General features: G+C 63.0%; 1 protein-coding gene across 3 annotated transcripts in view; it reads right to left on the bottom strand.

Moving 5' to 3' along the window:
• TRAPPC9 (trafficking protein particle complex subunit 9) overlaps nt 1–27,837 on the bottom strand; it is a 219,722-nt gene that overhangs the window by 30,879 nt on the left and 161,006 nt on the right. For all 3 annotated transcript variants that reach the window (XM_053660957.1, XM_053660956.1, XM_053660958.1), the window contains one exon: nt 25,163–25,254. In XM_053660957.1, the coding sequence (XP_053516932.1) occupies nt 25,163–25,254 (92 nt within the window). The remainder of the gene's footprint in view (nt 1–25,162; nt 25,255–27,837) is intronic.

Here is a 27,837-nt window from a genome sequence, read left to right as displayed (position 1 = left end):
TCTGACCTACCTGGGGAGGTGCTGCAGGTGGCCCCTCCCCTTGGGGCCGCACTGGCCATCTTCCCCACAGGCTGTCACGGGCGTCCCCACCACGAATGAGTCAGGAGAGGGGTAAGGGCAGGGTCGCCTCCGAGGGCCCATCCTGGGGCTCCCGAGCCTCTTCAGAGAACCCCCCTCCTACAGGGAGGGGGCGAGGAGTGCTCGCAGGCAGGCAGCGAAGCCTCCCCACCCAGCCCAGCCTCGCTCCTGCGGGCCGGGCCGCCTGGCCTCCTCTTCCCTGGTACAGAACGTGTGTGTCCTACAGCGCCTGGCCCCGGCACGACGGCCAAATCACCCCCTCCGCACCCCGAGCACAAACTGCCCCAAACAGGGGCCGTTCCCATCGGGGCCATTCCTGTCCAGGCCGCCTGCGGCTACTGGGAGCAGGAGTTTCGTTCAGCTCCGCGGCTGCCAACTCAGTCCAGGGGAAGCCGCGCGGACAGCGGGCTGCATGAGGGGCGACTGGGCTACAGGCCCTACAACAGACCATCACTGGCGAGTTCACTACGCGACCCATCTCCTGAGCACACGAGATGGCCCCTTCATGAAGACGGACGGCAGGAGCTGCAGAGCGCGTGACGGGGGCTGCTGGCCAGCAAGGAGGAGAGGGTGCCTGTCTGGCGAGTGGGGACGGTGGGGCCGTCCTCTGCGGCCCTGAGCCCTGGGGACCCTGGGCCGAAGGTGCCATCACCGTCCATCCTCCAGACTGATTGGCAGAAGCCCAGAGAGAAGCGCTGTCATTGGCTCTGAGCAGCGGGCGGGCCCGCCCCCTCACACTGGCGCCTTCTCCCTGCGTCTGGGCAGCACAGGCTGGGCCAGCTCCCCCACCCGGGCAGCACAGGTGTGGATACCAGCACCCCTCTTCGAGGTGCAACACTGCGGCTAAGACAATGGGGGTCCCAGGCCCCGGTGGCCGCGCGTGGCCCAGCGACGGCCCACCGCCCCCCGTGGCCATCAGACAGGCACGCCTCTCCCACAGGCTGCGGGAGCTTCTTCCACTCCCCTGCACGGGGTACCGGGGTGAAGGTGCCAAAGACGCAGGCGCCTCTGGGAAGCAGCCCGGCCTGCAGGGGCAGCTTCAGCCCCACAGTCTGCCATGTGATGGGAGTACCCACCACCCTTCTCTGAGCCCTGGCAGAGGACACCGGGTTTAAACTGGGAGGACCTGGCTCCTGGGCCGGCCCCTCGGGCCTCCTCACCCCCACAGCGAAGTGCGGCTGCCTTTTATTTGCTTTACATGGTGTGTGGCAAAGACACTGCATTTGAGTGAAAAATCCTGAAACCCACGGGGCTCAAGAACCCTGAAGGCCCTTCCTGGCGCTGCCACTCCATGGCTCTGTGACAAGTGTCACTGTCACCTCTCTGCTGAGGCCCGACAGTGTTAATGTTCATTCTCCCCTCTCCATCTCTCCCTCCACCTGTTCATTCACCTGCGGCATGTCCGTGGGACACCCCAACCAACAACCCTGGGGGCCAGTGGAAGCCGCGGGTGAGGGGGTGGGGCAGCCACTGCGGGCTGTGGACGGGCGGCGCCCAGCAGGCAGCCAGGAGGGCCCGGGGCTGCCAGCTCTGCCCCTTTAGCGAGGGGAGAGTGATGAGGCTGCCAGAGTGAGACCGGGAGGCTCCGAGCCTCACTGGTTTGCTGACACGGGAGGGGGGAAAAAAACTTCCCTGAAAAGGCCACAGAAGTAGTGACAGGAAGGGCAGAGGGAAGCAGGAAAAAGTCTAGTGACACTGAAGAATCGATCCCACTCCTGAGTCTCCGGCAGGGGACTTGCCAGTTGCTTGGACAAAGCGCATTCACCGTTTGGAAAATAGGACTTCCCACCTGGGACAGCGCTCCTGGAGAGAGGACCACTCCCCCAGCGCCAGCATCGGAGGGCCCCGGGCTGGCCGCGGACATGTCTCCTGAAACCCTCCCCACCCCAGAGGCCACGGTTGCCTCTCACGGACGGACTGGCCAGGACCAGGCCCCAGGCCGCCTGCGCCCCGAGTGGCCTTATCCACTCTGCCAAGTGCAGACCCCACCGCTGCAGACCCTACCAGCCCTCCGCTCTGTGATCTCCCGCAGGGTCGCTCTGCTGAACTCCCCCGAGGGGGGACCGGGGCTCTGAGAGGAAACGCGATCTTTCAGAAGGAGTGTCCTAATCAGAAACGCTTTATTTTGTGAACTCAAGAACAGGCTCCTGTCAAAAGCTGCGTGTTGGCTATAGTGGCTTAAACAGCAGGCTGGGACTGGCCCCACTGTCCTCAGGGCCAGAAGGGCTGAGGGGACTGAAAGCTTCTGCCTTCAAGTCTTTTTCTTAACAAGAAAGACCAGTTTGGGGACTTGGAGCCCGGAGACCGGGTTCAAGACTGCACTCGGTGGCGAGGGCAGGAACAGGGAGCAGAGACTTGTGCGGCCCCGACAGGGCCTGCGGGTCTGCTCGGTACGGGTTGGAGCTCGGAACCAGTAAGAAAGCGGGCGGAAGAGCACTGTGCAAACCCGAGAGCCCAAGAGGTCACATCGCGGAGACCAGAGGGCTGTTCGAGGTCACCGGCCGCATGGCATCCCCGTCCTCACCATCACCGTGGCCGTGACGTAAGTGCAAGAGGCCCGCTGCGGCCACCACGGCGGTGGGGGGGCTGCTTCTCACACTGCACTCACAGGCCCCAAGGCGGGAGGAAGGAGGCGCTGTCACCATTTAAAGGTGGGGACACCAAGGCCAGCACACTGGACAGGGCGCCGCTCCTGGGCACCAGCTGCCCCAGACAGCGACCTCCACTCCTGCCCAGGGGCCCCCAAGCCCCAGGCAGCCCCTGGGGTGCCCAGCCCTCCCACCTGCCCTGCCTGCTCTCCATTCACCGCACATGGCTGACGGTGTAGGCGGTTCCCGGGACCAAGTCTCTGACACTCCCCGCTGGGGTCCCGAACGCCGCTCAGCACACACCAATGAGTGAAGGGGAGTGCGTGAGTGAGGGGACACCATGGACCTTCAGGGTGTATGGGACGGTTTGGGGACCAGGCCTGGGGGCCATAGAAGGGTCCTCTCTGGCCTGTGCCATTTGGTCAGCTACTCAGAGCCACTCGAGGAAGAGCCCTCCTCCCCCCGCCCGCTGCCGCTGGACCCGGGAGCTTCTTGGCCGTGTGAGTGAGCCCACTTCCTTTTGGGGACCAGGACTCCCCAGGGCCAGGGTGCGGGCTGTGATGGCAGATATGGCAACGTCACCTAGGCAGTGACAGCTCTCTGCCCCTGGTGGCCGCTGCCCCACTGGAGCCATGGCTGCCTCTGACAGATGGTCCCTTTCAAGGAGGCTCGATGCCCAGGGGTTGCTGGGGAACTCGAGCAGGCCCTGCCCTGGGGAGACCAGGGCCTGTCCCCAGCCAGGGAGCTGTGGGCGGGGAGTGGCAGCCCCAGGGAGGCTGTCCTGGCTGGTGAGAGTAGGCACCGCCACGCTGTTTGGGGGCAGGCCCTTCCTTCTGCACAGGAGGCCTATGTGGTAGGAAAGGGGACCGAATAATCCCAAATGCATCACAAGACGGGTAAGCAGGCAGCTGTCCACCTCGGCCTCGGCCTCAGCCGCCTGCTGCTGCTCACGGGGAACGCACGGCACCCCACCAGCACATGCACCCCACCACACGCGTGACACTGTGCTTGGAGCCAGGGACCCCAGCCAAGCAGCAAGCGCAGCTGGGACAGGGCCCTGCCTTGTGCACTCTGGGGACCAGGGACAGCTTTCAACAAGTCAAGTCCCTGCCGAGGGAGGGAACAAGACAGGCCACTGGAGAGGGGAGGGGGGCTGGGGAGCGGCAGAGACCCACACTCAGACCACGGCCTGCGTCTAAGGGGCCCACCACCTCCGTCCGTCTCTGAGCGGCTCGCAGCAGGTGTCAGCCCACACCCCTGCCCCCCGGCCACGTGCGCCCCAGGGCTGCTTCTCACTCCTGATGCCCTAGGCACGTGCCTCTTCCCTCAGGCTGCGCAGAACACCCCTCCCCCAGGGAGCCTTCAGCTCTGCGGGGGTCTCCTCCTCCCTTCAGGGAACAGATAACATGGGGGGAGGAATGGTGTCCCTCGGGACCAGCCCTGTGCTGGGCCCTGGGACACGCGCCTCTCCCCTCCAGGATGCAGCGCCGTCACGGCAGGTCACTGTGTGGTCCCCAGTGCCTCTGCGGTGACTGCCACACAGGACATAAAAACAAGCCACACACGACTGGCTGCTGGTCGGGCCCCCTGAGCCGGGACAGAGGGATGCCCACACCGAGGCTCCTGTAAGTGTGAGAGCTGCCTGCTGCCCCCCCTCCGCCGGGGACCTCGGGCCACGGCCGGGGCAGCCGCACTGCGGTCCTGGCTGGGCAAACAGCACCAGGTAAATATTTGTGGAATGACTCACGGAGCCAAGCAGATGTGGTCGTCACGGCAGCAGGGTGAACTGACCTCGGGTTCTTGGGGACTGCTGTGACAACCCACAGTCTCCCAGGGTGCTGCTGGCCGATGGGATGCCCGGGGCGCTCTGGTCCCAAGGCTGCAGGGTCCTCACACATACACAGGGCCAGTGAGAACCTGCGATGGCCTCGCGGGCCTTTGGTCCCAGACTGGCCGTCCCCCTGAGGCAGGAATCCACAGCCACCCCGTTCCTGGATGTCCTGGGCCAGGTGGGGGTCCTCAAGGCCCCTCTGACCTCCTGCTCCCAGCTGAAGGGCCCCGGCCGCCCCCCACCTCCCCTCGGGCAGAGGCCGCCCTGCACTCCTGCCTGCCAGTGCCGAGCCTCACAGAGGCCAGAGCTGCTTAGAGAAGCCACCCTGGCCGTCCCCTCCAGCAGGAACCGTGGCCCTGGGACAGCTGTGGCCACCCTCTGGGAGCTGAGGTGCCACTGCTTCTCATCAGCTGCTGGTGACTTCAGCTGGGAAGCAGTGACAAGAGAGGCAACCTTGAGGGAGGCCTGCAAGTGGGGGTGTGGACAGCTGCACCCGGGGAGCCCCCGCCTCACACACAGCACCCTCCTCTGATGCCCGGGGGCTCCAGGCCCCTGTTCCCCAGGCCTCTGAGACTGGGCATGGCTGGCAAGTCAGGACCCTTGCCCAGGGCGGGTGCCTCGGCCTCGCTCCGCAGGGTCAGGGGGTGCGCAAACTGCACCCAGAGCTCAGGCAGCCGCAGGTGAGCTCAAGTCCCAAGGCCACTTCCTGGTGTCAGCTGAGCCCAAGGCTCCGCCCGTCAACAGTTCCCTGACCACTTGCAGTCTGCCTCAGGTCATTCTCACACCTCCCCGGGGGGGGGGGACGAGGTCAGTGGTCTGCACCTCAGCCGCCAGGAGTGGGGGAGGGCCTGCTGGGCTCCGCACCTTCCCCAGGGGACACAGCTGCCAAGCCTGGACTGGACCAGAGCTCCCTCTGAACTCCGGGCTCCGACACACCTGAGTCGTGTCCACCGGGAACCTCACAGTGTGACCTACTGGGGAACAGGGTCTTGGCAGCCAGAGTGAAGGATCTCTGGGTGAAATCACCCCGGGCGCCGGGGGCCTGTCTCCGGTGAGTGGGGTCCTTCTAAGAAGAGGAGATGGAGAGAGCCAGACCCAGAGAAGGCAGCCGCGTGAAGCGGGAGGCAGACGGCACAGCATGGCCAAGGACCGCCTCGGGTGCGGGGAGCGGGTGGGGCGCACAGGGCTTGGGGCACCGCTACCCAGACCCCCGGCCTCCAGAGTGGCGAGGACACCTTCCCACTGCTCTCAGCCCCTCAGCCAGTCCGTGGGGGGTGTTGTGCAGCCACAGAAACTCTGAACCACGGAGGCCGTCCCCCGCCTGGGGGAAGTAGAACCCAGCAGGCTAGGGACGCAACGCGGCTCACTGCCGCCGGACATCAGGGTTAATTTGCTGCTAAGGAGACTGCTGCTGGCTGGGAGCAGAAACGGTTCGACTGCGGGCACCCCCCCCACCCCACCCCCGCAGCACTTCCCGGCAGCCCGGACACACACAGGGCAGCAGGTGCGCAGGCAGGTCTGCAAACTGGATCAACATCTTCGGAGCCTCCTTGCTGGGTCATGATCCCAGCCTTTCCTGTGCAGGGGGCCACAGGGAGGTCTCAGGATGCGGGGGGGCGTGGGGGGGCAAGGGGGCAGTCTAAGTAGCAGCCCTGCCCACCCCTTGATTTTGGCCCAGGGAGACCCCTCACCACTGCCCGCCTCCACAGCCAGAAGACACTGTGTCGCTCTAAGACCCTCAGCTCAAGGCTGTTTGTCCCAGCAGCCCCAGGACACGGGCACATCCATCGGCCAGAGCTCAGCCTGGGGGCCTGCTCCACCTTCGGCGCTGCCCTCCACCCCCTCGCCTGACCTCTGCCGGGCAGGGCTTGGGGTGCTCTCCAGGCTTCAACAGCACCCCCTCCCCAGGGGGCATTCTAACCTGGGGGCTTCCCGAAAGAGACCAGCCCCACCCGCCAAAGTCACAGAGGAGCCTACGCCCAAGGACACCTGGTCACCAACCAGGAGGATGAACTCAAGGGCACATGTGAAATCGCCAACTTCCTCCCTGCCCCTATGTCACAGCACGTCCCTCAGCCTCGTGGTCCCCACCTGGAAAAGAGCACCCGACACCACATCTGGCTTTGACACAGATTGCCCAGGACAAGCCCTCCGTCCCCTGGCAAAGCACCCAGCCTAGAGCAGGAGGTCGGTGCAGGGAGAGCGGTTGCCCTCTCTCCCCGCACCCGGGACAGCGGGGCTCTGAGCACATCCGCGAGCGAGGCAGGAGGGTGGTGCTGTCCTGTCCCATCAGGACCTCTGCCTTCGCTCTCGCTGCAAAAAAAAACTGGCGGCCTTCCTTCTCCAGAAAGGCCCTGCATGGGGAAAGCCTCCCTCCCCCACAGTCACATGGTGGGGACAGACTCCTGTCCCGAGGGGACAGGGACATGGAGGGGAGGCAGGAGGAGGAGGAGAGCTCGCCCCGGTAGCCTGTTGCAGTGTGAACTGGGGTGAGCTTGCTGAGGGCAGCCTAGGAAAAAGCTCTTCCTTTTCTCAAAGGCAAGTTCCAAGTACCCATCATTCACCAGCCACACAAGGCTTCTGCTGGGTTGCTCTGGACATGCAGGTGCCTTTGCCTGGGACCCCCAAGGGACTAAGGGGACGCTCTGGCCAGTCCTGGTCAGGATGGCGTTCGGGTGCCCTCAGCTTGCAGCTGGCACCAGGGCCCGGGCAGCCCGCCCACACCACTCCCGCCAGCACCCCCCAGGCCGGCCTCCTCCAGGCCTCCTTCAGGCCTCACCAATCCACTGACATTTCTGTTCTCGCGTCTCACATTCGACTTAAGCTTCTCCGACCAGTGGTCACCAAGAAGTGCGTTGTCTCTGGAGTGAGAAAGCACTGCACTCTCTCTCAGCCCCAGTTCCCACCTACTGGTGCTTGGGCAAACTACCTCCCCGCTCCCGAGTCTGTCTCCGAACCGAGGCTGGCCCAGAGAGGAGGTCTGTGCCAATTCCAGAAGTGCCCTGGACAAGGGGAGGCTGCCTGGAGCCCCCACAGGACAGCGGGCGTGGGGGCAGCCGACTCGGGGAGTCCAGGTTCCATCTGCCGCCAGGAGTGCGTGTGATAGAGACACCAGACTGCACCTGAGCCGCGGTGACTTCAGGGGCTTTGCCCTAAGGGACACATGCCTTCTGTGCCTCGCAGGCACGACCGCTGTTCTCCGAGGGCTCACAGCCTGGTGTCGGCCCTGACTCCAAGCCGGCGGCGGTGGCGGTGGGAAGTGGGCAGAGGCCTCGAGGGGTGCACCAAGGATGGGGCGGGGGAGTTTTCGCAGAGGAGGCGACGGGAAGTTTGGAGGTTGAAAGCCAGCACAGAACGCGGGGGTGGGGAGAGCAGGGGCGGTGTCCAGCGGAGTCGCCCACCTAGGGCCCTTCCGCAGAGAGGCCCGGAGGGAGTGGCTGCACGGGATGGGCCCTCGTGTCGTCAGGGGAGTCCAGGAGCATCTTGAAGACCGGGTCACACCTGCCTTTTAGAAAACGGCCCTGGCAGGCAAGGGGAGCAGCCGGTCCTGCTCCAACAGGCCTGGCTAGAAGGGCTGTGCCCCGGGCGCCCCGAGGGGTGGCTGCTCAGTCATGACTGAAGAGAGCAGCCGGCACCACGGCTCCCCTGCTGTCCTCCAGGCAGTGGCACAGCGCAGGCCCCGCTGAACCCTCACTGGCCTGCAAACCTTGGACTCTCATTTCTCCAGACTGGTGGGATACATCCCAAATCAGCACAGCGGACACAGTAGAATGAACAGGGGTATTTACACATGACTTCAGAGAAACAAGCCCCTGCACAGACTAACATAGTTACGAGGTTTCTGAAAGAGAAGGTGCCTCTTTCACTGCATCCTAGGCCACCTGCGTCAGAACGACCCAAGACCCTGGAAGCTGACTGATGCATCGCAATCTGACGGTGCCCGGCCACCAAGTCCCACAGGCCCTCCTTGGTGAGATGGAGCTGCACTCAGACCCCACTGTGCCAGGGCTGGCTGTCCCCGCACGCCCCACTGGGGAGGCAGGGCCCTGAGCAGGGGCCCTGGGGTGTCGGGCCTGCACCTGGGTCTCCAAAACTGAACAAGGTCCCTGTGGCGATTTCGGTCACTCAGGCAGGGCCTGTGCCGGGAGCCCCACCGCCTGTCCTCTTGGACGAGTCATCCACCTGAACATACTTCTCAACAGGCTTTGAGGGAGAAGGGAGGGGACCAGGGACAGGTGGTGATGACAGCCAGCTCTAGATGGCCTGGTCCATGGTGGGTGAGGCCAGTATCTAACAAACAGCTAGCTTCTGTTCTTGGGCCCCGGGCCTGCTCCGGGCCCAGGCCAGGCACTGCGCCCTCATGAGCTCCCCACAGCCCAGTGGCTGAGGTGTCATGCCCGGACTCCCCGGCCCTGACCCAGCTGCCTCGCTAACCACTGCATACACGCACACGCCCACGTGCCCACACACGAACGGGGCACGTCCCGTGACAGTGGCTCATCTACATTGGGTAACCTGGGAAGGAAGTACTTCCAAGGCTTACCAGAGAACCAGGATATGCTCTGTGGAATTTGCATACATATGCATACGCATGTATGCAAAACCTACATGTGTGCATGTGCCCAAAGTGGGATCTCTTTATATATACATATATACATAGATGTGCAAATGTACAGAGGCAGCTCCGTCACATTAACATGCCTGTGTGTGTGTGTGTGTGTGTGTGTGTACCTCCCAGCCCCGGAAGAAGAGTTCTGTGCGCTTCAGCGCATCGGGGGCTCCAAAGGGTGTCTCAGAGCTGAGCGCCTGTGCCACAGACTGAGCGCCTCCCGGCTGCTGACCTCTCCTGGAGCCACTTCCCTCGCTCGGTGCTACACACCAGGTTCCAGCACTGCGGGCTGTGCAGGTGACTGTGCATGTCGTCGGGGAGGACAGAGACAGAGCTCTCTCGGACACCCAGCACTGCCCCAACCACCGTGGAAGGCTCCTGGCTGCTGGTGTCGGCAGGCTCGGCACAGGACACTCCGGGGAGCACCGGCCCGGGGACTAATGTCTCCGCTGCAGAGAGTTCCAGGTGCCTGCAGCCTCATCTCGGACAACGCATCTTCCTTCAGTGGCTCTCTGGCAAGGCCCTTCCTGGGCTATGCTCTCTCCCCCAGTCGTCGTCCAGGGAACCTGGAGAAGAGACCCCCCGGGACCTCCCAGCACCCACTCTAGCGCCACAACAAGAGGCACAGAGCCAATGGGACAGGGACGATGTGGGGCTGGGCCATCAGACACTGCTCCTGTCACCAGGAAGCAATCAGCCGCTGATGAGGAACATTAACAATCCTGGGCCCTATCTGCCTCACCTGCTTAGGCGTCAGCAATGGCTGAGCTACACTTGGGCAAAGTGCACCAGGACCAGGAAGAGGAGAGGCAGGTGGCCCTTGTGCCTCCTCACTCCGCCTCCCTCTGGTTCTGCACTGTCGTTACGTGCCACATTAAGAACTTCTCCGTCACAGGGGAGCTACGGCACAGCCTGGGCTACATTCTCGGTGCACACGCGCACGACAGCACACGACCCGACGTTCAGTGCCTGACCTGTGACAATGAGCACAACCATGACACCATCTCGAGGATGAACATTTCTGAGCCCCTTCGGGGCTAGCAGCCGAGCTTGCTGCCCCTGCCCGTCCACACTGTGCCTCCCACTGCCCTAACAGGTGAGCATGACCTGCTCGTGGCGCAGAGACAGAGGAGCGGGCTGGGGGTGCCCCCGAGGTCGCCCTGTAGCACCTTCCTCTCAGTCTGTCCGACTGCAGGGCCCGTCCGCCGACTCAGGCCCATGATGGCTACAGCGCTAGCACTCTGCGCTGCTCCCGGCTCCCGCGCCAGCTCCCCAGTGACACCTGAGCCAGCCTGGACCTCCGCCAGCTGGGGCCCTGGAGCCCCAGGCCTGGACCATTGTCACAGAGCCCTGGCCCCTGGTCTCACCTGCCGCACACACAGGGAAGAAGGAAGGAAGAGCTGAAGTCTGAGTGCCCTAGGCACCAGTCACCCATGCACAGCCCCGGCGGGTACGCTATTCTGCAGGGTTGGCAGCTCTCACAAGGAGTGGCCACAGGGCTGAGACTGGAGCCAGGGCCCCGACCCCAGTGGGGTGCTCCCCAGGGAGCCCAACCAGTGGAGCCCGTGGGGAGGGGGTTCCCAGGGCCGCCTTGCCACTGTGACCTGCACTGGCTTTGTCCTGGAGAGAAAGTGGGTTACTGCTTACAAGGTTCTAATCATAAGAGGCCATAACTGCCAAAGCAGGAGCGAGATTCTAATACACATTCCAAAGCACTTGCAAAAGCCATATAATTTGCCCCCAGAGGGATTTAAGTCACACCCGGAAGACTTTCTCATTTGTCAAGGAGCTGGGCAACCGAACCACCCGCCCGCCCACCTGTGAGTCACACACGCAGTTTATCCTTTTCACCCACTCAACTGTCCACTCACCCGACCCTTCCTCGCCCCTCGCCAAGCTCTGCGTGGACCTACCCAGCCATTCACTTCCCAGCTCTCCAGCCACCACTGACTGAAGCCAAATCACATGTCCAGCACCCGCCAGGTCCGGGGGCACCTGCGCGAAAGGAATACTCAGTGAGAAAGGGGGGCTGCGTGTCAAACACACCACAGAAGCTCCTCGAGCAGAGTTCACTGGGGGGACGTCCCCGAGAGTAAGGAAAGCTGAACGGAGCAAACGCCCACCAGCTCAGCCTCCCCCAGCAGACGACGTCACGGGGCACCGACTGGCAGTTACTTTGGACGCACGAGTGGACAGGCTGTGAGACTGCTCCCACAGCCCGACCTGCCAGGAAGGAGAGGACCTTCGGGGCAATAGCGCGCTGAGTTCCACAGACAGGTGTGAACAAGGTGCTGTGGAGCTGGGAGAACGCTGGACCAGGGTCAGAGAATGCTGTACACTATTTGAACTTGACCTCATTCGGACCTAAGCCAGTGTGATTCCAAACTCACACACCTCCCGCTGACCACCTGCCTTGAAGAAGAACAGAGGAGCTCCGGCCCAGAGAAACCCAGCAGGAAGAATGGTGGCCCCCGCACTACCAGCTGCTCCTCCACTGACTCTGAAAGCAGGGAGGGTGGCTGATGAAGGGCAGCCTTCCTGAGGATGTAGTATCCGGGGCGGTCGCATAGCACACTGGCTCTCTGAGGAGGCACAGGACCGATCTAGGGACACAGCCTGGGAAGCTCAGGTGGTACCCGAAAGCCAGTCAGGAAGGGAAAGGACTTCCCTCGGACTTATTGGAAACACTCACATTTAGTGACTCTGGGGCCCACGTGGTGACTGCATAAAGTGACTTTACCATCCCCGCTCAGTGCAGACGGAGCTGGCATCGAGGAGAGACCTCTGCAGGTGCGGGGCTGCCCAGGGCCCAGCCACTGAGGGGCGAAAGAGAGAGCACACCTGTGTGGCTGACAAGCACACCCTGGAGGGTCTGCCACCCCGAGAGCACCCTGCTTGGTGCGAAGGTCATGGAGCCGTCACCTCCCAGCTCGACCCCCGCCCTGCCCAGCGCTCTGCTGCTCCAGACACACCCCTCCATTCGGAGCTCCTGACACCTCGAGGGGGGTGCTGTGCACACGGTCGGCGTCTGTTCCTTCCCTGGGCCTGGGGCCCCCGCTCACGGGCTCCCTGCATCATTGGTGCGGTTTCCGGGTCAGCCAGGGGCTCCCAGGGGGCCCCGCCAGCACGACGGCATTCCTGGTGAGGTCTTTCACCACGTCACACGGCCTGGAAACCCCGTGTTCCTCCTCCGCTGGGTGGCACACGCCCAGAAACCAGGCAATTTTCCCTCGGGCTGGAGGGCTCCCAGCTCCACTTGCCCCGGCTGCCTCTGGTCCGCAGGTGTGCTCACTAATGAACCAAAAAGCGAGTTCATCACACTTCACTGAGCAGGGGGTGACACAGCCTTTTGAGGTACAGCGGCCCCACGGAGACAGAACTGGGCACAGCGGGCCCCGTGGAGGTAGACAGAGCAGACCGCTGTGCTCAGGGCCCCCCCGCACTGGAGGGCCGTGCACCCACTGGCCAGCTGTACGCTTTCCCTAGTGCACACGTGTGCCCTCCACCTGTGGGCCCGGAGATGCTTCTGAGTCTAGGCTGCTTGTGAGATGCTCTAAAGTGACAGTGAGGCTGGCAGCAACCATCTCCTGCTCCACCGGCACAGGGCACACCACTCGCGATCCAGGGAAGGCCCTGCCCAGTGCCTGCCCATCACGACCTGTGCCCGCCAGCGTTCCCCAAGCTAGACACCCGTCCACACGTCGCCATGGCAGGAAGGTACACAGGACGAGCAACCAGCTTCCCCTCCACAGCCTGATCCACGTGGGGTGAGGAGCGGAAGGAGGCGGGGTGCCACCTGAAGGCCCTTCCCGATCTCTCCTCCACTTTGGAAAGGGGGGAGGGTGCACCCCTGTGCCGGGGGCTTGTGCTCTCATCACCTAGGGGTTCAGAGTCTGCCTGCCTGACGGCTGGAGGGGTGGGCAGGGGGCAGCCCTGTGCACCAGAGGCCCTGAGCTCAGAGCACAGGCAGGCGCTCCCCGAACGCCCGCCGTGTGGGAGCGCTCACAGACGGATGGGGGAGGGAGCCAGCAGGACCTCCCAGCAAGCGACATTCACTTCTGCACTTCGGGACGCGGGAGGCGGGCTGCCCATGAGGCTGCACCTGTCTCCTTCTGGGTCAGCCATGGTCTAGAACCAGGACGAGGTGGGTCCAGCCCAAGGGGGCAGGAGCAGAAGGCAGAACGCAGAATGAGGGGCTCACTCTGGGCAGCTGGGGCAGAAACCCCTCGAGGCACAGGGCACCTCATGGAGAAGCTGCTGGCTCTAGCGTGGGGGTAACTTTAGAGCCGGGACAAAAAGCTCTTGTTTCAGTTCTGCTGTTCCCACTTGTAAATGAATATGCAAATATCTAACATTTCTACATTACATGTATCACATGCAATCACTGTAATCACACATAATTATTGTGTAGACACACGTGCGTGTGACAAATGCATAATTACCTAATAAGTATGCAAATGGAAGTATTATTTGGGGGTTTGTTTATTACTTAATTTTGTTTTGTCTTAATTCTCAGGGCAAATGGTCTCACTACAAGGGTCATCTGAATAACACAATAAAAGGCAGGAAAACGAACACATCTGCTCACACTTTGTCTCTGAGGGTTCTGCCGCAGAAACGTCTTCCCTCCCTCCCAGCAGACTGGACCCCCGAGGGGCCTTCCGAGGGCACACTGAGCTCGGAGAGGTGCGGGCTGGGCTTCTCCAGCACACGCACACGCACACGCACACGCACACTAGAACTCCACCCACCGGCTCTGGAACACCCAGAACTGCAATCGTCGAGTTCTCTGAGTCAGAATCACAGGGCCAGCTTTGTCCCCAAGCCTCAGGTGGCAGACGGTGCCATTAATGATGCTCTCCGTTCTGGAAAGGAGTTAAGAGCTCCACGTGGAGGCGGGTCTGGGCTGGGGCCCTTCCTGCTTCATCCTGGCAGGACCCAACCCTCGGGGCCTAGTCTGCCCTGGGGGTCGGGGTGCTCACAGAGCCCTCGCCCTCCCTGTGGGGGGAGGAGGATGTGGGGGACCACCTGGGGGCACAATGCCCCCAGTACAGGGCACCTTAGATGAGCACCCAGACTCTCCCGGCTCCTCTTCTTCCTGGCTATGCGGCTCTGGAGAAGGGGACAGCCCCTCCGAGCTTTGATGGGATGACAAGGGTCCCAGTGATCACAGCAGCTGCCTCAAAGGGAGCGCCCAGCATGGAGCAGGGCTCACAGCACAATCCTACTGAGTGCTGCTCTGAAGGATGCCTCTCTCCTGGCCAAACCCTTCAGAAGACCTGCTGCACTCAGCCAAGCGGGTGCAGCTGGGCTCTGAGGCCCGCACTGGAGCACCTGGGATCCACCGCAGGAGGCACGCTGGCCTCGGCTGCCCCTGCAAATGCCAGCGGCCTGCTGGCAGCCCGGCCTCTGAGCCCTGTGGCCCCTTCCGGTGTGCGACCGATGGCCTTCGCAGCCCAGGCAGGGAGCTCCTGAGGCCGGCGCATCAATCATTAAACCACTATTTGTCCAGGGCCGCGGGAGGCGGGGGCTCTGCGTCCTCCACAAACATGCCTGTAAGACAGTGGGGCCCGCCTGGTTACCTCCTAACCAGGAGCTGGGCCCGGAGTTCAAAGGCAGACCGACAGAGGAGAGAGGCCAGAAGAGTCCGGCTGGGGGAACGTGGAGGCCAAGGCGGGGAGGGGGTAGCAGCTCAGTGTCTGTCCTCCCCGGAGTCTAGGGACAGGCTCCTGTTTGGACTCCTAGGCTTCCACCGAGTGGCCCCAGGGGTGGGGGCAGGGTGCCCGATGCTCAGCTCTGGGGCCCTGGTGGGGTCTACGCCCCAGCACCCGCAGCTTACCAGGTCGCTTTACCTTGGGGCTTCAGACCCGACCCCTCGCCACATGGGTGACAGTGCCACCTGTGCTGCAGGCCCACGTGGAGATGCGGCTTGGTCAGCAGTCACACAGCGTGTCACTCGCTCCCAACCTTCTAAGTAAGGGCCCCTATGCTTGCTCTCCGCAGGTCGTTCCTGTGTGGCCAACCCTGCACCTGCCTTGTGTGAGGGGCTGGTGAAAGGCCCCCCTTCTCCAAGGCCTGCCAGGGACTTTGCAGTTGGCTAGCGTTTCCTCTGCCCGCTGTGTCAGGCGTGTATAGATGGGGGCTGCACGGGAGGGAGAGGAGTGCTAGCGGGCGGGGGTGGCACCCCACCCTCACAGCATCGGCTCCCCCATCTCCACCGGCCGGGGCTGGACAACAGCCCAGGGGTGCCCCGCGCACTGGAGAAGCCACAGTGGTTTTGCCCAGACCAGAGCCGGCAAGCAAAGTGGAGCCCAGGCCTGCTAGGGCTGGCCCACTGCACGCACCCACCCACACGGTCTACACGCTTGGCCCATGCATAGGCCTGCCTCCAGCCCGGGCTCATGCTGCCATCTCCTCGGAGAAGCCTGACCGTCTGTTCCGCCCCTGCTGCTGGCCCCGTCACACACGCTGCTTCTCCCAGGAACCCTCCTGGTCGGCCCCAGACAAGACGGTGCCTTCTCCACTCTCATCGCCATCTGAGCAATGCCCATACCACGCCGATGGGCCTGGAGCTCCTCGGAGACTAGAGCCCTGGGTCCCTCAGGTCCCCCGCCCTGCCCCGAACGCCTGGCCCTGGAACCTCAGACACCCCCACGTGGCGAGGTAACCAGAAGGCTGCCTTGAGGCCCTCAGGCCGCTCCCTGCCTGGCATCCAGCCCGTCCTGTGTTTCTGTTTTTAGATGCAGCAATCAGCGTTGTTCACTGTCCTAATGACCCGCAGAGACAGTCAGTTAAAGCCAGCTTCCACTGCTTACTAAGCAAACCGAGTGTCTGCATAATGAAGTTCATGCTTCCAGAAATAGAAAGGGCATGTGGGTGACACCATGTGACAACTTCAGAAGCAGGGAACCGAATGCTTCCTGCCGATGACAGCCCGGCAGGGTCCACACCCAGACAGGGAAGGACCTCGAGCGAGCAAGCAAGAGCCAGTCCTGCCTGCGGCCCTCGTCCTCCCACCCAGAGTGAGCTGCCAGGGACAGAGGAGAGTCCGGCCAGGGCCTGAACTCCAGAGCACGGGGCGGCCGTGCGCGGGCTGAGCCACAGGCAGAGATCTGCGAGAGCACGCTGGAGGGGGCGCAGCGAGTCGTGGGCTCGCTGGAGGCCCCCGCAGGGGTGACAGCTGAGCTGTGCCTCAAAGGACGAATGCGGTCTGTTTGCCCAGATGGAGCAAAGACGCAGGGGGAGGAGGACGCAGCCTTCGGACATCTGCACGAGGGTGACCCACAGAACGATCTGGACATCTGATGGGAACCACGGCCCCCACCCCCACACGGTGCGAAGACGTGCGTGCTGCTGCAGGCTGTGGGAATGTGAGCAGGGGGGTCTCCGCCTGCAGCCCGCAGCCCGGGCCTGGTGTGCACAGCATGTGGAGAAACACTGGCCAAGCGAGCGGACGACGGAGTGAACGGGCCTCCAACAGCTGTGCTGTGAGCAGGCGATGAGCCGGCCTACGTGGTTTTCTAGAGGAAAGGCCTCATCCTCCTCGAGCTCAGAGCCAGCGCAGGGCAGCCAGCTGTGCACCAGCAAGACAGACCCTGGTCCTTGTGTGCTGGCCACAGGGCTCCCGGAAGCAGAAGGGGTGATGAGCCCGGGGAGCCGACTGATGGCCGCCTCTGCTCAGGGCGGCCCCACTGGTGGCTCTGTGCTTCCCCTCCAGGCCTCCGGGCTGAGCGAGGTGTGTTCACACAGACCCTGCTGGTCTGTCTCAGCAGGCACCGTGGGCACGCCATGCCACTTACCGTGCCCGTGCTCACTGAGGTTGGGGTCACGGCCCAGCCACAGGCCTAGAGACAGACCCTGCGCCGTGCGTGGTGGGCCCACGGCTCGGCCAGAGGGGGGCCCCAGAGCTCTTGGCTCAGAGCCCGCCCTCTCCCGACCTGCTGAGGCTTCGGAGGTGAGCGGTGCCCAGCAGTCCCCACCCCACCAGGGTCCATCCACTCTCCACCACTGAGGTTGGCCCGGTGAGCTTGTTTCCAGCTCGAGGGCCTGTCCTTGGCTGAGCTGGACATCCCCGAGCAAGAGGTTCCCTGCCGGGTTTTTTCTGGCCGTTGGATGAGGCTGAGCATCCTGTGACAAGTCCCCAGCAAAGGGCCTTGGTGACAAGGACGCTGTCAGCAGCTGTCTAAGAAAGGTCAGGCAGCTGAGTCTTTGAAGTCGCCCTGTCAAGCTCAAGGCCTGGCTTCAAAGTGGCGGAGGCCAGGCCTAGGTAGGGTCACTTCCTTTGTCAACTCCTCATGTGGGCAGGAGCTTTCGCCCATGGCTCCGAGCGCTGCAGCCTAAGCCGACCCACACGCGCTTCCAGGCCTCTCTTCCTCCCTAAGCAGGTGACCAGCTCGGCTTCAGACACTTCCCCTCAAGCATCGGCCCTGTGCTTCCTCAGTGCACTCCGAACCAAGTGGGCAAGACACACAAGTGAGCGTGAGGCACAGGGGGGCCAACCTCTTCCCCTGCGTGATTCTGGCCACGCCCAGAAGGAAGTAGGCAGGGTCAGTCCCAACACACAACCCTGTGTGAGATGAGGGGACCTCAGAGTCCCTGTCCCATCCACACTGCCACATGTTCTTGGCCTTGAGGGTGTCTCATGGTCACGGCCCCCTGCACATGGCACCCTCCTCCATGCTCAGCCCGGCTGCGGGAGGGAGAACTGGCTGAGCACTCGGAGGCAGAATGACTCATCCAAGGTCGCTCGGACCTGCAAGTGGAAGCCAGAGCTTCTGCATCCAGAACCTGTGAGTTTTTCACTGCTCCTGGCCCCCATGGGGTGTGGACAGCTTTGACACAAGAGCCTGCAAGCGGGGCCAACCGCAGGGAGACCCCGACCTGCCTGAGGCTCGGCCTGCACCCCCTCTCAGCAGGCACTTCCAAAGGCACCAACAAAAGGCCACTGGGCCCATCCTGTCCCTGAGGCTAAACTGAACACTGAGTGGAAGCAACAGTAAGTGAGGCGGGCTGGCTGGGGACACGCAGCCAGCAGGCTCGTCCCTCCCCTGGGGCCAGCTCCCCTGCCAGAGGCCCTTGGTGCCCGCGGGCCCCAGGCTCCGTGTGTGAGTCTGGCACCCAAGAATCTTTTCTGTGCGACCCTCGAACAAAGCGTCTGAGGGCGACAAGCACTCTCACCACCGAATAGCAGGTCCCTGCCAACCCACGTCTAGACACCCCACTCGGTCCCTCTGGCCACCAGCGACGACCCCCGTTTGCGCCCCTGCCCCGTGGCGGACCACTTCGGGCTGGCTGCAGGCTCCGGAAGGGCACGCCCTGCTCAGAGGAAGCCGCGGGAAGGCTCGGGGTTGAGCCACTTTCGTCCCGTGGGGACATGAAGAGAAACGGGAGGGAGACGGAGGTCTCCGCCACTTGAGACCCACTCTCCTACTCAGGGGACAGAGAACACCCAGGACACTGTGGCCCAGGCCACCTCCTGTGGTGGCCCCAGACAGAGGCGGACTCCACCACGGGCCTTTCAGCTGGTGGGCGCAGAGCCCGGGGCCACCTCTGTCTGGGAGTCGGGGCGGGCGGCTGGGGCGGCAGGCTCGGGCAGAGGGCGTGCCCGGCGAGGCCTGCAGTGCTGTGTGCTCCGCCGCTCCCCAGTGACCGCAGCCCTCGCAGCCTCTGACCAGCATGGAGGTGGGTCCTTGCCCACGGGGGCCTCCCCACCTGCTGGGGACAGAGGTGTGGCTGCCAGCAGCTGCCCACCTGCACTGACACAGGCCAGTGGGAGCAGGTGGGCCCAGGGGCCGAGGAGCTGCACACACACCCATAGGTCCCAGCCGGCAACAGAAGCACTACAGGAAACACGCAGGTGCACTCTGCCTGGAACCGCAAGTGAAGCTCCGGAGCAAAGGAGACCGCAGAATGTGGGCTGGTGTACGCCCTCCTCACCGGCACCCAGGCCGGCCTGCAGTCTGAACGCCCCTGCCTTCACTGGGACGAGAGGAGAGCGTGGGAGGCCCGCTCGAGGGGCTGCCCACCTGGGGAAGGCAACCCCAGGTCTGCCGGAGGAGGGGGAGAAGTGGCGCCCAGGCCCAGAGCCTCGGGCACTGCCCAGGTGAACAGCGATGTCCCCTGGGGGTGGGGCAGGCGTCTGGCCCTTCTTGCCTGCTGGGGCCCCAGCCTCCCCCCCAATAAGCCTGGGAACTCCCTGGGAAACAGGCCGTCTCTCACCCACTCCCAGAACCACGGCCTGCTGAGCATCTGCACCTGGACAGACAGGAGTGTCAGCACTCACCAGTGCCACACTCTGCAAGTGTGTGCTCCGGGCCCACTCCGTGTCAGGCCGGGAACGGGCCCCGGGGAGAGCGGGGTGGACCTCACTCGGACAGCATCTCCCCTTCCCTCAGAGTGGGAGCCAGGGCGAGCGTGTGGGGACAGGAGGGGCCCAAGGGAGGGCGGCGACAGTGTGCGTGAGGGGAGGGGGCCACCTGCCAGGCCCAGAGGGGCAGGTGCGAGTCCAGCCCGGTTACGCCAAAGGCAGCCTGGCAGCCCCTTTGCTTCCTGGACAATTTGGTTCTGAGGCCACCAGGGGCAGCGGGGACATGGCGGGCCAGGGTGGGCCGGGGGCACGGGTTGGGCATGGTGAGAGCCACCCCCCGCAGGATCCTCCGGTGTGGCAGAGCAGTCACCCAGGGAGAGACTGAGACCCTGGGAGGGGAGGGGCCACGGAGAGGGACCGACAGCTCTGGGAATGCACCGAGGAGAATGCCGGCCGGTGCGTGCCGAGGAACGAGGGACACGGAGCGAGAGGGAATGCCGCAGACTGCGGCCGTGCTGCCGGAGCTCGGCTGCCGGCAGAGACAGGGATGGGGCGCTGGGGTGTGGACACTGGTCGGTAAGTGCCTGTCTCCTGGCCCTGGCCTCGGAGAAGGCATGACCGTCCCCAGCGCCGGGTCCTGGCCACCGAACACCGCCTGTCACTAAGGGAGCCGACGTGCCTGGGGAGCGTGGATGACGGTGGGGCAGCTCAAGGCGACACTGGAAGGTCTTGTGCAGGAAAGCGAGGGGGACGCACAGAACAAGGGGGGCTTGAAGGAGTGTCCACTGTTGAACCCGAGACGACCTGAGCATCGAAGTAACAACTGTAACATTTTAACCCACAGAATAAAACAGGAAACGATGGACTCATCCAAATAGAAACAAGGGGGCAAAGGAAAGCGTGAGAAGGAACTGCACATGCTCCCAGTTGGGAAGCGCTTCCCGGTCACCAAGGGAAAACGACAGGAACTTCACAGCAGAGGGGACTGGCAGGCGCCACCTCAGTGAGATGATCAAACGCCCGCCACTGATGATGGGGCGGACGGAGCCGAGGGCCCCCGCGAGAGACGGATGGACGGACGCAGCCTCCCTCCCGCGGCATCCCTGCCAACGACCCACACGCTGCGTCTGGTCCCGAGGACCGGGACCCGCCCCGCACCGAGGGACAGCGGACGAGGAGCTGGAGGGCTGTGTCTGGGAGGGCCAAGGGGGGGACGGTGACCAGTGCGCACGACAAGTGGCTCTGAGTGAGACCAGGGTCTCTTTCCAGCTTTTTTTTTTTTTTCTCTTTTGCTTTCCTCCTCCTTCTTCCTCTTTTTTTAGGTATAAAGGACATGGTTGGGACAACTGGCCAAACTTGAGTGGGGCCCAGGTGCTGAGCGGCAGTGCCAACACCTAGTTCCCGGCTCTGAGAGAGAAGCAGTGGCCATGTAAGACAATGTCCGAGTTTGTGGCAGAGACACACGAACAGCTGGGACAGTGGTGCCCCGGGCCAGGCGCTTCCTCCGAAACGGTTCAGGAAAAGCCTCATTCCTGTCCCTGCAACTTCCCCGCAGCTGGCCTGGAACAGAACCGCCTCTGGGGGAGGAGTGGGTGCGCACCGGCACGCCAAGCCGCGAGGAGGTCCAGGTGAGCGAGCGACTCAAACGTCACAGCCAGTGAGCCATGGACACACCAGGAAACACAGGAGAACCTGAAAACACGCACCCACATTGAGGGAGTCTAATGCGACACACAAGCCCAATTCGCGAAGATCGCTAACGCCAAACCGAGTCTCTTCCAGGCTGAGCCACACACGTGAGGGCCGTGAGGGCCGGCAAGCACACAGGGGCCCTCGCTGCAACAACGGTGACGACAGCGAGGGACAGAGCACAAGCTACAGCCCGGAGCGGCCCAGAGCACCTGCGCCTACACTGAGTTAGGGGCGTGCCACCCATCAGCTGCTGACACCGAAGGAAGTCCCAGGTGGGCAGTTAAGGGAGGGGGACAGGCCCGGGGGAGGGGATGTCACGCAGCCTCTCACGTGACCTCCGTTTTGAAGTGAGCTCTGCTGTTTACCTTTGCGAAACAGAGCAACAACTGGCTGCAGGACTGGGGTGGGGAGGGGGCATTTCAGGGCAGGAGTCCTCGTCTCCGAGGGGGTGGCACTCGCAGAAGGGGCCCGGCAAGCCACACGAGGAGTGGCTCTGTGCTCTGCCACAAGTGTGTCAGGATGGTGCCACGCTCTCCGGGGCTTTCAAGCACCCTGTACGTGAGATGCTAAGCACCAGCAGGGGCCCGGCCCGGGGGGCTCCCCTTGAAGGTGGCTGCCCTGAGGGCTGGGAGCAGCTGAGAGCGGGAGCCGGCCAGACAAGAGGACGGCAAGGGACCTGCAGGTCCCAGAGGGTCCTCCGGGGCGGGGACAGCAGCGGCTGGAGGATTTTTCTTTGTATGCGGTTTCTGTTCTCACTTTTTCCTTCAGAAATTATCATTCATATCTGCTATCAACTTTTTCTATTCTTCTATTCTTTATAAGCTTATAGGCTTATGTTTGGCAAAAATGCCAAAGGGACAGTGAAATGACTGCTCGGAGTCCCTGCAGCCCCTGGGCGGGCCCCGGGAAGGGCCTCAGCTCGGGCTGACCAACGTCTGACAGGCACCAAAACCACGAGATGGGCCTGGCCACAAGCCCTGCCTCGTCAGGGGCCTGAGTGCGGACTGGCCCCTCCCCGAGCAGACGTCTCTAATGGATGTGGTGCTGGACAGCCCACCAGCCTGGTGCAGTTGCTCGCTGACCTGGGGAGGAGGCTGAGGGCCAAGGGCATGAGGGGTTCTGTCCCCACGAGGCCTGAGGGCCACATCGGTGTTCCAGGCCCTGAGCCTCTTGCCCACGTGCAGGGCTGGCCTCTTCACCACGAGGTGCCAGGCACGGAGCGGCTCTGCACGCCGCCACTCGAGTGTCGGGACGATGCCAGGCTGTCCCAGGCTTGCTGTCCCACGCTTACCACCCCCCCCCGGGCCTCTCGCCTCTGCTCCCGGGACACCCGCACGAGCTCCCACTGCCAAGCTGGGTGTGGGAGGTCCGGGGACCGCCTGGTCCCCACCCACATCACACTGGGAGCCCCTCACAATCAGGAATCAGGTTTCACTTACATTGGGGGCCCGAGCACCTAGGACGGCGCCTGGGGCAGAGGAGACGGTCAACAGCCAGCTATGCACGGAATGAACGGAACACTCCACCCATCAAAGGATCTACACAGGCCGTGTGACCTGAGGTAATGGCAACTCCTGGACCCACTTCCAAATGTGTGAAAAAGAGAGAGTAAGGAGGACCGCACGGGGGGCACAGGCTGGACAGAGCGTATGGAGGGTTTGCTCACCGAGTCCTGGCCCTCAGAAGTGCGGGCGTGTGGCTCTCTCTGAGGCGGGGCAGTGGGCGTCCCCACCCAGGTCACCATGTGGCCATGGCCTCATAGATGGGTGTCACCCTCATCCTCATGGGACTCAAGCTCGCAATGTGCGCAGCGGTTCTTTGGAGAATGTGTACTGAAAATATCTACTCAAAGCGCAGCTGCCCCCGAATTTGTATTCCCTGGATGCCGAGGACAAAGAGCGCGGGCCGGGCATTGGTGTGCGTGAGAAGCCCTGGGAGGAGAGTGTCACCAGCGGCGGGAGGTGGCAGGAGGCGCAGCAGCGGGACACGCCAAGTGGCAAATGGCTTAGCCCCGTTAGTCCCCATGACCTGGCTGCTATGGAGATGGCTGGAAGCAGCCCTCCAGACAGACTGTCAGAGAGCACACTGGACTCTGCAGCCCACCCCACCCCGTCTGCCCCCTGGCAGTGCAGCCTCCGCCCGTTTGCAGGACCGAGACAGCAGGTGTCTGTCTGGCAAGGGCCACAGGGCAGTGCTGAGGAAGCTGCGGAGCTGCAGGCAGAAAATGGAACTCGACCGCTCTCTCTCGCCAGAATCAAAAGTTAACTCAACATGTTGTAAAGAGCTGAATGTTAAGACCTGAAACCATAAGACTCCTAGAAGAAAACATGGGTGATCAGCTCCTTGGTGCAGGTCTTGGCGGTGACTGTTTTGAATTTGACATCAAAAGAAAAGCAATGAAATGAAAAGTAAGTGGTACTGTGTCAAAACAAACAGCTCCACACAGCAAAAGAAATAAGTAACAGAGTTAAACATTTGCCAATTATATCTGATAAAGGACTATTAACCAAAACATATTAAAAACTCACACAACTCAACAGCAAAAATCCCTGAACAATCCAATTAAAAACTGAGCAGAAGATCTGAATAGACATTTTTCCAAAGAAACACAGCTGACCAACAGGTGCGAGAAAAGATGCTCAGCGTCCTTCATCGTCGGATACGTGAGCATGGAAACCACACTGAGACACCACCTCGCACCTGTCGGGGTGGCCGCCACCCACCAGATGGGCCACTCCGAGCGCTGGCGAGGAGGCGGGGCTGTGGACTGTGTGGCCCTCGTGGACAACAGTGTGGAGGCGCCTCAGAGATCAGATGCAGAACTGCCGCACGACCGAGCAGCGGCACCTGCGAGTATTTACCCAAAGAATGAAGACACTGACTCGAAAAGGTGCGTGCGCCCATGTCCATGGCCAAATCGTCCCAACGGCCAAGTCGAGGAAGCAGCCTTCGTGTCTGCCTACAGCCACGTGGACGAAGCCACGGTGCCACACTTGTGCCACGGGGCATCGCCCAGCCACAGGGAGAGTGGAATCTCGCCATGGCAACAGCTTGGACAGACCCGACCTGCCGGGGGCGGTGCTAAGTGAAATGGGAGGGAGAGGCAGACCGGACTGACCTGGGACATTCCAGCCCCGTGGGCTCGGGGAGCCCTGGCAGGTGCACCAGCCTCTGCGGAGCACGTCCCCTTCCTTCCACTCGGGCGGGTTCGGTGGGGTGGAGGCAGGGGCGAGGCCCCACGGAAGGAGCAGCCTGGCCTGAGGGAAGTCTGCGTGGGGCATCCGACGGCCTTCCCCCGCGGGAGCGGAGGCAGCGGGCTGTGGAGGGCCGCCGCGTGGTGTGAGGGGCAGTTCCCCCGTGTCTCGGCCAGACACAGCTCGTCCCGTCACTGGGGAAAACTGGACGCTAATGCACGGAGACTTTCAAGTGAAGAAAACACAGATACGTGTGCACTGACAACTGACTGTTCCTGTTGTCCCCAAACGAATGACACAGTAAAGTAACAAAGCCTCTCACACCAACAAAGCACCACGTTTGGCTGGTTTGTCAGCAAAATACTTCCGCCCGCTGTTAGAGTGACGCCCGGGAACACCCCCGGCCCGCACGCCGTCCGAGTGCCGACCACGCTGCTCTCTTGTGGGCTGAGTGCCCAGCTGGGCCGACGTGCTCACCAAATGCACACCCTGCCACGCCGGCCTCAGGGAAAGCTGTCAGAGGTCATCCCCGAGTGGAATAAGAGGAAGGAGGTGACCACACCCTTGTCACCTTTCACCACCCCAATCACTTAACGTCCAGAAACATCTATAGAAGACATGCCCATCTGGACATGGTCAAGTGCCGAGGAGGACAGCGGATTCAACAGTCCCTGGAACCGGGGGTGCCCGTCATCCACCCCCACATCTGCGTCTGGAGGCCCGAACCCTTCCACAGTCCGCGCTGAGGTGCGGAGCTCAGGGGAGACGCAGACACCGGGGTGGCCGGTGAGCTCCGCCCCCACGAGGTTCCCACAGGGACCTGTCCACGCCGGGCGAGAAGGGCGGGGCAGCGGCCGTACTCACCCCACTGCAGAGGAGTCAGCTGCAGGTGCTCCAGGACGAGCTGGCTCAGGAGTCCTTCCACACTTGCCTCGCCCGTGCGCTTCAGGGAGGGGTGAGCCTCGGTCAAGGAAAACTCGGCTCCTGCTGGGCCTGGGGGCAGGCAGACGGATCCCCAGGAGGGACACCGCCCACAGCAGAGACCAGCCCTCCTCCGCCCAAGTGATGGTCTCACCACCCGTCGTCACACATCCCCCGAGTGTGCGGGGACTAGTGCCTGTCTCCTCCCGCCCAGACTCCGGTCCGCAGAGCCACCTCGACGTACGCAAGTCCAGTGGAACGGTTTCAACCCAACAGCCACTCGTGCTGGGGAATGAAGAACACGGGAGGTGGTTTTCCTGAACGAAGCACAAACCGCGGCTCGCCGTCCAGGACCACCAAGTGCGTCTCTGGACACGTGCCTGTGCCACGCCGGCCTCCTGCGTGCCGCGTTCTCCTTCCTGTCGCATCACACACGGCTCATGGGTGGGCTCAGGGACGCGAGCCCCCCTCGGAGGAGCTCGAGCAGTCCCCGGCCAGGTAGCAGCAGATACAGAAATCGGGCTTAGAAACGCAGCAAACGCAGCTCCCCACCCAGGTGCCGGTGCGAGAGCCAGCGCAGCTCCCAGAGTCGACTGACAGCCCTCCTTCCTGTTCCTGCTCAAATTGAACCTCGACGTTTAAGTCACAATCGACAGGGGAGACGTTGGCTCCTGATTTCTTAGTGACCAGAGAGGCGAGGGTGGGCCTCCTCCTTCCTTCTTGGGCAAGTTAATCCCCTTCAACACACACAGTGTCTGAAATGAGACGGGGGTGCTGGGGGGACATGGCACACCAAAACCACTGGGTGTGAGCCTTGAACTTGGGAGGCTGACTTCTCGGCGAAGACGAGACTACAGAAATGGGCGACTGCACCCGCTTCGCGTGTCGGGGTGAAGCCCTGCAGGTAGAGGGGGATGGGGCTGAAGCTGCTCCTGTTATTGCCACGTGGCAGCTGAACAGGGTAGAGCAGAGGGTGGGGGGCGTCAGGAGACTCTGGGCCCAGCCGTGAGTCTTGGTGCCACCACCGGTGAGCATGGCTCAAGTCCCTTCAGCTCTCCAAGCCTCAGTCTCATCATCTGTAAAATGGGCTTCACAGCAACACGCCTCGGCAGGAGCGTCACGAGGAGCAAGTGTCACCCACAGGCAGCGTGGTAAGCATCAGCCCAAGGGCGTGCTGGCCCCGAGCTCTCACTCCCGGTCCCCTGCTCCTCCAAACTCGTAGTGTGGCCTCGGACTGCCACAGGGACCTGACACCATGGCCATGTGTCTCAGTGCTTCTCCCAGAGACAACTCTGTCCCTAAGAAGAACTTCCCAATGCAACTGTCCCCACCTCGCCGCACAAACACAGTCTGTGTCTGTGGGGCTGACTGTGCCATCTCACACGGTCCTGTGCTGGTCTGGGAGGTAGTGTCCCTTCGCTGCCCTGTTCATGCGCTGGTTCAACAAGCAGGTGTGGGGCAGGCGTCCAAGGGGAGGCTCAGTGGTGGCTGGGGCGAGGAGCTCCATCTGTGGCTCTGTGTCATTCCCCTTCCCCATGCAGCCAGGAACCTCCATCTCAGCTGGGAGGTCACCCCAGATGAGGCCTCAAGGGGAGGCTGGTGCCGAGTAGCCATGAGGACATGGCGCCCCTCAGGTCCACTGTCCCTGAGAAACCGAGTCCCAGTTTCCTCACAAGGAGCCAGCACAGCAGGGAGCCTGTCGGGCGCGCTCAGAGACGGCCTGTGCAGCCGCTGCCCCGGCCTCAGTCGTGACGGGCACAGGTGACCTCACAGGCAGGGCAGGACCAGGGGGCCTAGGGACCCTCCCCAAGGCTCTCGCCACCGCGCCAGAAGGGGCCCCACCCCCTCTTCTCAGGAGAAACACTCACAAGGCCCTCCTGCCCCCCCTGGGGTGGTGCACGGCCCGCAACTGGCTGACCAGGGAAGAGGCGTGCTCAGGCTGGGCCTTGCTCAAGACGAGATGAACTCTGGTCACACCAAGCTCCAGGACAGAGGCCACCGCCCTGCCCGCATGTCCCCTGCCCCCATGGTTTCTCCTCTGAGCGCCTGCCCAGGCTCACAGGCTGGGGGGCGGGAGGAGGGGCACCGGGGCCTGCTTTCTGGAGGAGGAGGGGCGAGAGGCTTCTCTGTTACAGACTGCAGGTGCCTCCACACCCCTCCTCTGCGAGTGGGGTCCCCAGGAGGTCCTTGTCGTCTGGGACGGACTCCCAGGCCTGGTCCCAGGGAGCTGTCACGGTGGCGGAAGCTACTGTTTCCCGCCCCTCCTCAGCACCCAGGTGGCGTCACCTGTACAAACAGCCACACTCTAAGCAAAGGGCCATCCCTGGCCCCTCCCGGAAGTTCGCTGTTCCCCAGCGGGGAGCCTTGTGTCCTCACACTCTCAGGCTGGGAGGGCCTCCCTCTGCACGGGCAGGACACCCCTGGGCCCTGGCCAGTCTCGGAGGAGCCAGCCCTCCTCTGTCATCAAAGAGCCCCACCCTGGCGCAGAGGCCACGGAGTTGGGGGGGGGCCACCCTTGCTCCTGAGCCCCCCCAGCCTGCCCCTCTCCGGTACAGCTGGAGGGCCCACATCACCTGTCCACTTCCTTGCAGGAAATTAAGACTTCAGAATGGGGCGCA

The sequence above is a fragment of the Artibeus jamaicensis genome, unplaced genomic scaffold, assembly GCF_021234435.1.
Source record: "Artibeus jamaicensis isolate MK-2021 breed Jamaican fruit bat unplaced genomic scaffold, CSHL_Jam_final scaffold_916, whole genome shotgun sequence".
NCBI lineage: Eukaryota > Metazoa > Chordata > Mammalia > Chiroptera > Phyllostomidae > Artibeus > Artibeus jamaicensis.
The sequence above is the reverse complement of the archived record's forward strand: the minus strand, read 5'-3'. Positions and strand labels throughout refer to the sequence as shown.